This window comes from Dermacentor silvarum, chromosome 4, assembly GCF_013339745.2.
Source record: "Dermacentor silvarum isolate Dsil-2018 chromosome 4, BIME_Dsil_1.4, whole genome shotgun sequence".
Taxonomy (NCBI): domain Eukaryota; kingdom Metazoa; phylum Arthropoda; class Arachnida; order Ixodida; family Ixodidae; genus Dermacentor; species Dermacentor silvarum.
In genome coordinates, this window is record NC_051157.2 from 198,925,212 (window position 1) to 198,937,304 (window position 12,093).

A 12,093-nucleotide genomic window follows, 5' to 3' on the forward strand; every position below is an offset into this window, starting at 1 on the left:
GTCTTCAATCCACATGATTCAATCTAGCATGATTGGAGCACAGTGTGTTAGCGAAAACTCAGTTGCATTTCCGACAGCTGATCGCACAGAAGCAAGGTAGAAGCGGTAATGGTTTCGTATTCTTGCGCGGTCGCTGAGGAGAGGTATGGCGCGCCGCCGTGAGCGCCATCTCGTTTCTCTAAAATAAATTGCTCCGCGCAAAGGGTCAATAAGGCCACACACAGTCTTTGCGGCGGCGGCGCTAGATGGAGTCATGTATTTTAGGGAAGCGCGAAAGAGGAATCCCGCTGCAGCACACGCCGCACACATACCTGGTGATGGTGGCAATACCTAGTGTTGCTATATTGATTCAATGCTCAACTCATTATCGTTGATCGTCATCGTGAGAGTAGTTCGCCAAATTTTTATGCTTCCTAGCATGCGGTGCTTGTTAGTGACCCATTGCTGTATCTCCATTTGTTGCTTAATAAATAGCAGTGCTTGTTTAAGTGCTACTTTAAGAGTCATGCGATGTTCTAATACGTCTGCAAAGCAAATGCATTACAGCACGAAGCGCAAATACTGTAGATATTGAAGATACCTTTCACATGCGCATTAAAACCTTTCCATAAGATCGAACTTTTCCATAAGTCCTAAACGAGCGCTCGTTGAACGCTCAAGACATTGTAGCGAGTTGGCGCCATTTCAATGTCTGAAAATGTTTACTAATATACAGCACAGACGTGTCTAAGATTTTACTGTCATTGCGGCAAAGCCAACAAGAGGGTCGTTCAGGAACTGATGCACATTTGGCACCCTGGGGTGGTTATTGCCTTCATACGCCATCGAAGGTAGCGCTGCGAATGACGCGTCTAGACCGCGTTTATGACCTCGGACGGACGAACGTGCTAAGCGGACCCCGGGGATTTCAGGGATAACACCGCGTAAAAGATATGTTTAATTTTGTTCACACCTTGGTTTGCGATAGAATGAGGAACAAGCGAGATTTTGGAGTAGGAGACAGGAACTTCTAGAAATTCGGTTTGTTCTTTAGGACTCGTGCGTGTCATTAAAAGCCAAGTGGCTTCTGCTTGTAGCTAGGAATGTTATATTTATATCTGAAGCGATCCTTTTTGTAGTACGCTTGTGTTTTCTTCGGTATTTTGTAGGACACTTTAGGATGCCATGTTGGGACAGAGTTGACAGCAACATTGGCCCGAACTAAACGAATGCCTAAGTAAAATGTCCACATTGCAAACGCATGTTAAAGCAGGCGGAGACAGGATATGGTAGGACGGAAGAGAGGCGGAAGGAGTGGAGGTTGTACGTCTTCTGTGCGTATTACGCGCTCAACTAGACCAAGTACAGCGCGAAAACTCCGAATTCGAGTCACTACTATCAGACCTCGAGAGCCAGCTCTGTAAGGGCAAATGAGCTAAGAAGCTGGTATTGAAGAGGTTACATGACCTAAAGGTGGAAATTGCTGAAGCTGCCATAGGGCACGGAAATGACCCTCAGGAGACAATGAAGTACGTGCTGAGTTCCAGGATGAAAAAGGACATGAAGGAAGTGGAACAAAATACTTATGTGAAAACACGGAGGCAGAGCACAAAGAACAGCAGCAACTTGAGGAAGGAAGACCGACATCAGGAGAAAAGAGAAGAAACTACGGAATGTTCGACAAGGAGAAAAAAAATTAAGGGCAGCTTCACATTAAGTGTGCGAAGACTTAGCTGAACTTGGTTTGGCTTGGCTGGTTCTCAGCTTTGTCATTGCTTTTCTTTGCTTAACTTGTTTCGGCTTGGCTGATTCTTAGCTAAACTTAGCCGGCGCGCAGTCTTCTAAAGACCACTTTATAGTTAGACGTAGCATTGACGCGCGAGCGCTCTCGGCATAGGGACGCCACGCCAGCGAAAGCGCAGTACTGCACCAACCCATCTTGCTCCACGAGACGTGGATGCGGTCCATTCTGGGTGGCAAGGCTGGCGCGAAATGCAGCATGTCGCATCTCGACGCTGGCTGCAGCATGCTGACGAACGCCGGATACGTCGGCCACGCCTGGCGCTGTGGCGAGGGTAACCTGGGAGAGGGTGGTAACCTCGCCGAGCGATGACGTCACGTGCGGCGCCTAGCAACGCCTCGCACAGCTGATGCGAGGCGTTGCTAGGCAACGTCATCGTCAAGCGTAGTTTTTTGTTCGCACTACACGGCCTAACCAAGAACTTAAACAGCTCCGATGTTAAAAGGGAGGCGAGCAGGAATAAAAGAGGGACGACCCTATTGAAAAAATGTGAACGAGAATGTACGAGAAATAGTTGTACGCGATTATTGCTCCATAGATTGTACGATAACTCGTTCAGTCTACGAGAACTCGTTGAGTCTACGAGAACTCGAACAGCCTACGCAGCAATAATCGCGTACATTTTCGTACACATGTGTACGAAATCGCGTTCTTGTCACTGAACGAGATTCTCGTACATTGTGAACGAGTTAGTTTCTACAAGCTGTGTGCGTACAAGATGACGAGCTTGTACGACCTGCGAGAGTATGCACCCTATAAAAGAGAGGCGCCTCATATTTATATTTAGTATAATAATGCAAATACAATTCTTGTAAATACAAGTGTTCGTGCACGAACACTTGTACTGAACTTACAGCAGTGTTGTGTTGCTGTAATGGTTTGTTCGGAAATCTACAGTAAAGAGTTATGTTGAGGTGAAAAAAAATGTCCGGTGAGGTAATGGTTTGTACTTGTTAATAAACAAGTACACTTTACACAGGTTCTTCAGCACACCTATTCAAGCTTACATTATTAGTGAAGCCCTCCGATTTTAAGCAAGAGCACGTGGCATTGCTGCCCTCTTGTCTCTCAAGTGCTCATTCAATTTGTTAGCCAATTCTTTACCTTTGTAAAGTTCATTGCCTATTACGAGTTCATCATTAATGTTTGCTGGTGGCGTTGCAGATATTACAGCATAAGGCTTGTTCCACATTTCTTTCACATTTATCACACCACCGAACATCGTGAAACAATAAATATGTATGGCTTGCCTCTGAACTTTGTTGAAATTATTTCGCTACTTCTTGAAAGTCTTGAAGGCAACGCGTCCTATCAGAAAGACATTATAAAGACGTTTTTTACTTTATAATTTTGAGTATGGAAGCATTCATCCATAGCTTATGGGCACGCTTAGCTTTTTCAGAATTTGATAAGGAAAGTGTTTCCGATATGCTGAGTATACGATCTCTATAAAACGATTGCATGCTAAATCAGGTGAGGATAATGACAATACATCAATTTATTGAGCTGATTTGCACTGGGAAAGTTAAACGTGAATATAAATTAATGTGTTGAAATTTGATCTTTGTCGAAGCTTCGTCTTTTTGTTTGAGATGCCTGGCCAAACAAGATATATAGGTAAGTGATGACTGATTGTCGTCTCAAAAACACCACAATGTATCCCGTCAGGCACAGCTTTTGTTAGAACCAAATATATGAGTGTTGCACTTGCCGGCGTAACTCTGGTCGCGGTTGAAATTAAGTTTTGAAATAAAGTTTAAGCTAAAGGAGCAGGAAAGTCGGAGCGCTTATTTGTATTTTTTAACGTATCAACACGCAAGTCCCCGCCCATGACTAATGTGTACTCTAGGAAGTTAATAAACGAGAAGTAGTTTTCTGGAAATGAAAAAAAAAAGCAAAACGATGTTTCCGTCCAGTGGCCTGTACACTGCAGCGAACACAAATTTACTGCACCTTACCGAAAGTATTTCCATGTTCGTTGAGCAGAGTGACCAAACGGTGAGACACTCTTAACTGATTCCATTCTTAACGTATAGGCAGACACCACCTCCTCTTCTTTTCTCCCTGCTAACACTAATACAGTTATATTCATCAATCTGTATTACATCTGCATCAGTACGGAACGAAGTTTTCGTTAGCATAATAACTGAAAACTCGAAACTAAAATTTTCAGTAAGAACAAGCAGGCCTTCTTCCTTCGAGCAGGCTGACTGCATGTTTATGGGCAGAAATACTAAAGATTGATCCGCACGCTGGCCCCATTTCCATGCTTACTGGCGAAGCACATCTAAATTTGCAGATTTAAACGCCGGTGGAATCTCAATGTTGCAGTCGATAGGTCCTGTGGAACGAGTGCTGAAGAGTACGGAAGCTCGAGACATCCTGGCGGCTGTGTAGGGTAGCGCGTTTCGTTGGAACATCTGCGCATAGCTGTCAGGCCAGGCGATGCTTGAGACGTACTGCAGGGAGCGATAACGCCGTGCGCGAGCAGCAGAGAAACGAATGCTTCTAGTGAACAGTCAATGAGTATTGGTTACGCACTCAAGCTTGCGTAGTGGCCAAGAGGTGACGTAAGACAGCAAGGCATTAATGATGTTGCAGTTCAGGGCGTATGCCTAAAATAATTTAACCATCGTGACAAGTATACGGCGTTTAATAGAAATGTTGAAGCTGTACTCACATTCTTCGTTCCGTGCAGCTGACGAAGACACGGAACGTGCGGACGTTGATGACGCCGATCCTTCAAGCAGTGGAAGTTCTCCTGCCAGCATCAGCGTCAACCGAAGGCCAGACGCGCCCCCAGTTATCGTACTCCCACTGCCTTTGACATATATTCGAGCATCTACGGATGCAAGTGGACAAAGTTCGGCTCCCAGTCCTGTGGCCCCTCCAACTACTGTTATCAGAGCATCTTCTGATGCAACAGGACAGAGTACGGCTCCCAGTTCTGCGACATCTCCACCAACCAGCCCACAATCTAAGGGAAGCGGGGCTGCCAGAACACCTATCCCAAGCGTCACTACAACCCAGCCCACAAGTGTGTCAGTACAAGTGAGAAGTAAGTGGCTCGGTGAGAATACGTGCGCTTAGTTCTTATCTGGACCGAGGAAAGTATAGCTGGCCAGAGGCACCGACTGTTTCTTTAGAGATTAAAAAAAAAGAAACAACTTAGGTTTCTTCCGGTAGAGCTGTCCATTGCCGGGCGAGTCCGGAAGAGTACTAAGTTGCTGGTCAATGAAGAAAAAAAAAAAGACTGAAGCTTGAAGTTTCGTCATAATCCTCCCGGAATAAGCTTCAGCTCATTCATCCGTGCGTTCCATTGGTTAAAATAGTTGAATCTCTCTCCTCAAGGTGGTTTCATTCGGCATGCGCATCATGCAGGCTCTGATCCTTTCATCTCGTCCGAGAAGAACTTGGAGCCACAACTCCAGTTTTCTGGAGCTGCCTCGGTAGAGTGACGAACCGCAACTTCTTTGGTTCCGCTTGTCAGTCCTGTTTCGCAAAAAACGGGTGTCTTCTGGTTGAACTGCGGAGAAAACAAAAAGAAATGGTTCAAACCACTTGGAACTAGTTCAGGTTTATTTGCATAACCGAAGAATAATTGCAGTAAAATAGCATAAATTTATTTCGTACAAGAACTTGATGTTGCACCTAAGTGCACGGAAATATTACGCGTGTTGTTCTCTTCAGGCAGCTTTTCAGCTACAAAATAATTATACATTACAACGCCAATGCTGCAATGCACATCATATGAAAGAAATTTTCAGTGAGAGAGGGGAGAATTTGTTTGTGAAAGCACAACGAGGTCGGCCTGAGGTGAAATCAAGTGAAATAATGGGAAGAACACGAGTGGCTTGAGGAGGGATGCTGAGTACAGACAGCGATTATAACCGGCGTGATAGCGATCAATGCGAAATGAGCGGCCGCCGCTCGGCTTGACCGTGCGTCCAGCATCTTGCACGACGGGGCGCGGAAAGTACTCGCCGCCGTGTATGACGAGTGATGGCCAGACCACCGCTCGCTTCGTTCGCTCGGAACACGGTTCAGAGAGCTGCAGTACGATACCACCTGAGCACATTCACGATTTTTGTTTCATATTTCGCGGGATTTCTTTATATGCCGAAAAAAAAAGCACGACACAGGAGGTACAGTAAAGTTCCTTCTCCGTGGTGTTGAGGGACGAGGTCCCTATGATGTAGCTCGGCGGGGGTGAAGTATCAGACAGGAAACGTGGTAAAAACTTGAACGAACTGTATTTACAGAGAGTGCGAAGGGCAGGCCCTCACTCTTCTACACCTAGCTGGGTGTTAGAGCCGAGGACACTGTCAGGACGTACATACGTAGTACGGAGCCTCACCGTTCTACCACTGCGTGGTTACAGCCCAGACTGCCCGTGATGCTCCGTACTGCGGTTATAAAGGCAAAAAAAAGAAGGAAAAACGAAAATGGGAAAGAGAAAGCAGAAGACCCCAGCAAGAATGGAGTTGTGCTCCCTCTCGCTGCTAGCACTGGCTGTGCAGCCGGCCCACCCCTTTCCCCGCTCGTGGCATGCCCAGTTGTAGATAGTCACGTACACTTGACCCCCGCTCACCCCGCTGCCGGTAGAGGTCAAGGCTGTCAGACACCACGACGCGGCTAATTAGGCGCGAAGTGTGTGTGTGGGGAGGGGGTAGCGGGCAATCGGTTTCATGGTCCGTTCTTCCCGTATGCCAAGGGAAGTAAAGGTTCGGTGTCTGGCGACACATTTTGTGCTTAGGTGTGACGAGCGAGAGCCGGTCATTGACTTGGGTTAGGCCGTTCTTTCTGAGAGTGCACCACCTGTCGCTGCTGTCAATCATTCGGCCCTACACGTTCCCCCCAAGAGGATAACTGAGCTTTGAGTCTGTTCAGTTAGACTAAACTTATTAGGCCGTGATATGGTGAAGGGAAAGCCCGCGTCAATGCAGGTAACCCGAAGGTCGTCTTTGTTTGCCTATAAGCTAGGTGAGCAGCTGACAGCTCTCCACAGGGAGGGACAATTGGCTTTAGTGGCCGCCCTCAGTGGGTATACGTTTTCAATGACTGAAACACCAACAAACGAAAGAAAGAGAAAAAAAAAGGGAGAAAGAAACATGCACAAGGAAAACAACAAGTTTACAATGTGAAGTGGCATGCAAGCCGTCTCAAGGTTGAGGTTGCTAGTATAAACGCGGTGCAGCCGCAACTATGCAAGTCACGCGCGTACAATTTCGTAGAATCGTTCACAAGTTTTGAACAGTGTTCACGTACTGCTGACAATGCATGTTTGACAACGTTATAAAAACAACTCGTCATGCGAAAGCGCCGAAGGTGGCAGAGATAATTGTCTTAACCCCTGGCGGTTCGGTTCGCAAGCCCGTCCAGGGGGATACACAATGAACGTGAGGCCCGCTATAAAGTTTCGGGTGTGACCGTGCGTGAAGGAGTCTCTCGAGTCAACGTCCGGCTTCGTTAGACAGTTCTCCGTGCACTCCTTCGCAGGTGTGCGGGAACGTTCACGTTCGCTAGAGTAGCCATGGCTCAAGTCTGCTCGCGGCTGTCTTCCCAAGTTATATTGGGGATGCGGGACAGTGCGTCTGCGTTACCGTTGCTGGAGCCTTTCCGGTGGGTTACGACTACATTGTAGCGCTGCAAGGCTAGTGCCCACCTTGCTAGTTTTGCCCCATGAGGCGTGCTCGTCGTTAAGTAAGACAGGGGATTGTGGTCAGATACTACTTGTATTTCCGCCCCAAACACCCAGGAATCGAACTTCTTTAATGCCCAAATGATGGCGAATGCTTCACGCTCAATGGTCGACCAGCGGGCCTGAGTTGGGGTGAAGCGGTGGCTGGCGAACGCAATCGGCTTCTCCCGACCATCGTTTCCCATCTGTGCTAAACAAGCGCCAGCGGCTACCTCGGATGCGTCCGTAAATAGCCAATATGGTTTGTGGATGTCAGGAGTGGTCAACGCGGCCGCCTCGCAAAGTGAGCTCTTTAGTTCCGCGAATACATTCTGCGCGTCTTCTGCCCACGGTATCGGATTTGGCACGCTTCGCTTCGTCAAGGCTGTGAGTGGTGCGGCGACTGCGGCGTAGTTCCGTACGTAGCCGCGATAGTAGCCGCACAGCCCCAATAGGCTACGGAGCTGCTTTTTCGTCGCAGGTGGTGCCAAATCTCTAATCGCGGCGAGCTTGTCTGGGTCCGGGCCGTGAGTCCCGCCACCCACCACGTGTCCCAGGTACTGTATACGTGCTTGCGCGACTTGGCACTTTTCAGCGCTTACTTTGAGCTTAGCCTCGCGCAACAATTCGAAGACGAGTTGAACGTGCTTCAGATGCTCTTGCCATGAGGAAGAGAAAATAGCGATGTCGTCTAAATATGCCGCCGCGTAAGCTTGGTGTCTCGAAAATAGCGTATTTATCATGCGCTGGAATGTAGCTGCGGCTTTCTTTAGGCCGAACGGCATAACGCGCCAAGCGTACTGGCCGTCATGTGTCACGAAGGCTGTTAAAGGCTGACTCTCCTGTGCCACTGGCACCTGCCAGTAACCGCGACGCAGGTCTACCAGGGTAATGAAATTCGCTCGGCCTACCTTCATTATGAGCTCCTGCGGTGGGGTCATAGGAAAGGCGTCGGTGCGGGTTGCAGCGTTTAGTGTCCGGTAATCGATACACATGCGAACCGACCCGTCTTTCTTTCCGACACAAACCACGGGGTGAGCGTGTTCGCTTTCTATTGGGTAGATCAGGCCAAGGTCTAATAGTTCCTCTGTCTGGCGGCTAACCTCTTGCTTCAAGAGCTCGGGGACTCGGTACGGAAATGCACGCTTTGGTCGATACCCGTCCTCCAACTCGATTCTGTGCAGTCCGACTTCTGCGGCTCCTGGCTTTTTGTCGAACAAATCGGGGTATTTTGCAAACACACGTGAAATCTCGGTACGCTGTTTGCTATCCAAATGTGCCAATCGCTGTGGATCGATGGCTACAGAAGGTATGCCCGTCGGCACACGTCGGGGAACATATTCGATGTCCCCAAATTCAATGTCATCATCGAACACGACCCCTATATGGTTCACCCTAGCATAATAGGGGCGCAGCCTGTTTGCATGCACCACTGAGCTTGCTCGCTGTCCGGTGTCGACACGATACGAGTTTTGCCTTTCGCGAGCGATTATGCTGAACGGGCCAACCCACTTTGGTGCGAGTTTGCTGCCGCGGTCCGTGTCAAACACAAGAACTTGGTCCCCCACGTTGAACGTTTTGTGGCGCGTCGACCTGTTATATGCGAGCGCATAGCTCCCCTGTCGTGCGCTCGCTGTCAGCCCAGCTACCTCTGTCGCTACTTCTAGCTGTTCCCGCAACTGCTGCAGATATTTGGCGGGCTCCTCCCTCAATGTGTTGGGGAGGGGGATCTCACCTGTCCAGCTGCGCTGCAGGATAGCCAGCGGCCCAGAAGGATTCCTACCGTACAATAGCCGGAATGGCGCAACCCCGGTGGTGTCGTGAGGGACCTCCCTGTATGCCCATAAAACGAACGGCACGAGCCTGTCCCAATTCTTAGGGTCTCTTTCCATTACGTGGAACAACATGTTCTTTAGGACACGGTTCCATCGTTCCACTGTACCGTTGCTTTCTGGATGTTCCGGTGTGGAGAACCGGGGCGAGCACCCTAATCTGGCCAGCATTGCTTGAGTGAGTTGTGCCGTGAAGTTAGTGCCCTGGTCGGAACAGACTACCTCTGGGATACCGGTACGGCTGAATACGGATAGCAAGGCATCACAAGTCGCTTTGGCCGTCAGGGATCGCAGACACACTACTTCAGGCCAGCGCGTGCATAGGTCTACTAGGCACAATGCGTATTTGTGGCCTCTGGCGGATGGTACATCAAGTGGTCCAATTACGTCAACATTTACCACCTGGAAGGGGTCATCTGGTCTTGTGAGCGGCGTGATAGGTACCCTGTCTTTCAGGCGCCTATCCGAACGAACCTGACAGCCATGGCACGTCCTGCAGTGTCTCTTAACAGCCTCCTCTAGACCAGGCCAGAAGAAGCTATATTTTATTCTCAGCTTCGTTTTCTTTGGTCCCAGATGTCCGCCCCACAGGGACTCATGTGCCAGCAGCAGCACCTCCTGACGCATGCTAGCGGGCAACACGAGCTGCTTCACTTTGCTGCCAGCAATTGAGTCCCAGTGATACAGAAGGCCGTCTGAGACAAACATGCCTGCCTTCCCTGCCGTCGCGTCTGCCCACGCTTTCTTCAAACTTTCGTCCGCCAGCTGGGCGGTTCGGAGTTTGGTTCGCTGGCTCGGAACCTCGTCGGTGTCCGCGCCATCGGCGGCTTCTGCTGCCTCCTCATCTGATGCGGGCGGTGCGGCTACGGGTGTCTCCTGCGAGCGAGTCTCGTTCACGCGTGCGCGACTCTCACCTGGCGTTTCGCCTCTTACCCCTTGTTGTTCGGGCTTCGGTATGCCCACCGACGCGCATGCCTCGTTTTTGTTTACGTCAGCCTCGCCAAACGCCGGTTCTGCGTGGCTGCTTCTCATGTCGGCGAGTAGCTCCCAGTCTTCTTTAGAAAGTAGGCAATCGGCGTCGGTAAGCTTGTCTGTTATTGCACAAACGATCTGCACGACGTCGGGGGCATTTACGAATGCTGTTTGCCTAAGGCTAAACGACAGAGCCACCAGCTTGGCCTCGACCGTTTCGCCGAAAGCTGAGACGAGCTTAATTTTGCCTGAGGGTTCCTGAGCTGCGTCCGGCACGAGACTCTCTTTAACAATAGTGACCTCACTGCCGGTATCGAGGATGGCGACTAATGGGCGTGCCGGCGCACTCTAGCTCGATCTCCTGTAGCTTAGATTTCCTCACCTCTCCAGACGACAACGGCGAGTTTACGCGAGCAACCAACGCACTGCTTTCGTCATCCTCCGAGTGGCCCTCGTCTGTTTCCGGCTCTACTGCTGACACTTTTTCTGTGCGCGCCCGTTTTTCTGGATTGTGTGCCGCACTTTTTACCGTTCGGGGGCAATCTTTTGCCTGGTGCCCCTCACTTCGGCATACGTAACATGGTTGCCGCTTGCCGCTACCGTTTGCTTGTCGTGGGGGGGGGGGGGGGGCCCTCTCCTGCTGTGCTGGTGGCATTTGTTGCCGTGTTGCACGGCCTTTGCCTTTCGCCTGCTCGAAAGTCTGTAACACGCGCGAGATCTGAGCCGGCCTCAGCCAAGATTCGCCTTCGCGTAGACGTACATATTCTAGACCTTCCGGACTCAGGCTAGCCTTCATACGGTCGGCGACGACCAGCTGTACAACCTCGTCTTTTGTTGTCGCCTCTCTCGAGCGCAAATAATAGTCGAAGTATGTCTCGACACGTGATGCAAATTGCGCCCATGTTTCGTCTTTTCGTTTTGCGGCCGTCTCGAATCGATCGAGATACTCGGGAGGAGTAAGCTTGAGTTCATTGAGGACGGCCGCCTTAACCGCGTCGTAATCGCCGCACTCGTCCTCGCTGAGTCCGCGAAGCAAGTACCTGACCCGCTCCATAAGCGCTGGCATTACCAAATGAACGCGACTTTCCGGCGGTATGTCGTACGCAGTGAACACTCTCTCCACCTCATCAAACCACAGTGGTACGTCCGCATCGCACGGAAGCTTGAGTCCCTTGAGGACTTTCCCGCACTGGACGATAGGGTCTAAGCCCGAGCGCAGTCGCTCCCCCGCGTCTGATCTCGAAGGAGTCCGCCTGCCACCCGCTATCTCCAACTCCGCGCGCCGCAGGGCAATTCGTTCCTGCGATTCGAGCTGCATAACCTGCAGTTGAAGCTGCATCTTCTGCAGCTCAAACTGCAGCTCTAGGCGCCGAATTTCTACTTCCGCCGGTTCTGACATTCCGGCATTTTGCTCAAAATTTTCGCCTATACGACTTTCCTCTGTCTCGCTCGCCATTACGTTCCTATTTTTTTTACATACACCGCTCTAGCACTTGAGCCACAGCCACCTCAACGAAGCGCAAGAAATCCCGCTCACCAGTGCCGCCGTCGATGCCTGCTGCGACCGGTCGAACTGCTGTGCTGGGGTGTCCAGGGGCGTCGTTTGCCGCAATTGAAGAGGCCTCGATGTGCTGCACTCGTGGGGCTTTTCCTCGGCTGGTATAATCCCAAGTTCTGCGGGCGTCTGGTGGCCTGATGGTGGCTTGATGATCTTCCGCTCAGACGTGATAGATGCCAAGCTCTGTCGAGCTGCGCCAGTAAAGTTCCTTCTCCGTGGTGTTGAGGGACGAGGTCCCTATGATGTAGCTCGGCGGGGGTGAAGTATCAGA

At 50.3% G+C, this 12,093-nt stretch overlaps 1 protein-coding gene across 1 annotated transcript; it reads right to left on the minus strand.

The window, feature by feature from the left end:
- Positions 1-5,153: 5,153 nt before the first annotated feature.
- LOC125945112 (uncharacterized) lies at positions 5,154-11,663 on the minus strand. The gene is made up of 3 exons (XM_049666687.1): positions 10,896-11,663; positions 9,692-10,168; positions 5,154-5,306 (listed from the first exon to the last, which is right to left on the minus strand). Exons 1-3 carry the CDS (start codon positions 11,661-11,663, stop codon positions 5,154-5,156), a joined length of 1,398 nt encoding a protein of 465 aa, XP_049522644.1.
- Positions 11,664-12,093: the final 430 nt, after the last annotated feature.

Bases quoted from the DNA above. Each gene is read 5' to 3' on its own strand.
- LOC125945112 (XM_049666687.1), bottom strand. From the start codon at position 11,663: ATGTCAGAACCGGCGGAAGTAGAAATTCGGCGCCTAGAGCTGCAGTTT. The intron at 10,169-10,895 runs GCCCCCCCCCCC...ACTCGCTCGCAG, and splicing joins CACCAGCACAGCAGGAGAGG to GAGACACCCGTAGCCGCACC. The intron at 5,307-9,691 runs GTAAATGTTGAC...TTTTCTCCGCAG, and splicing joins CAGATGACCCCTTCCAGGTG to TTCAACCAGAAGACACCCGT.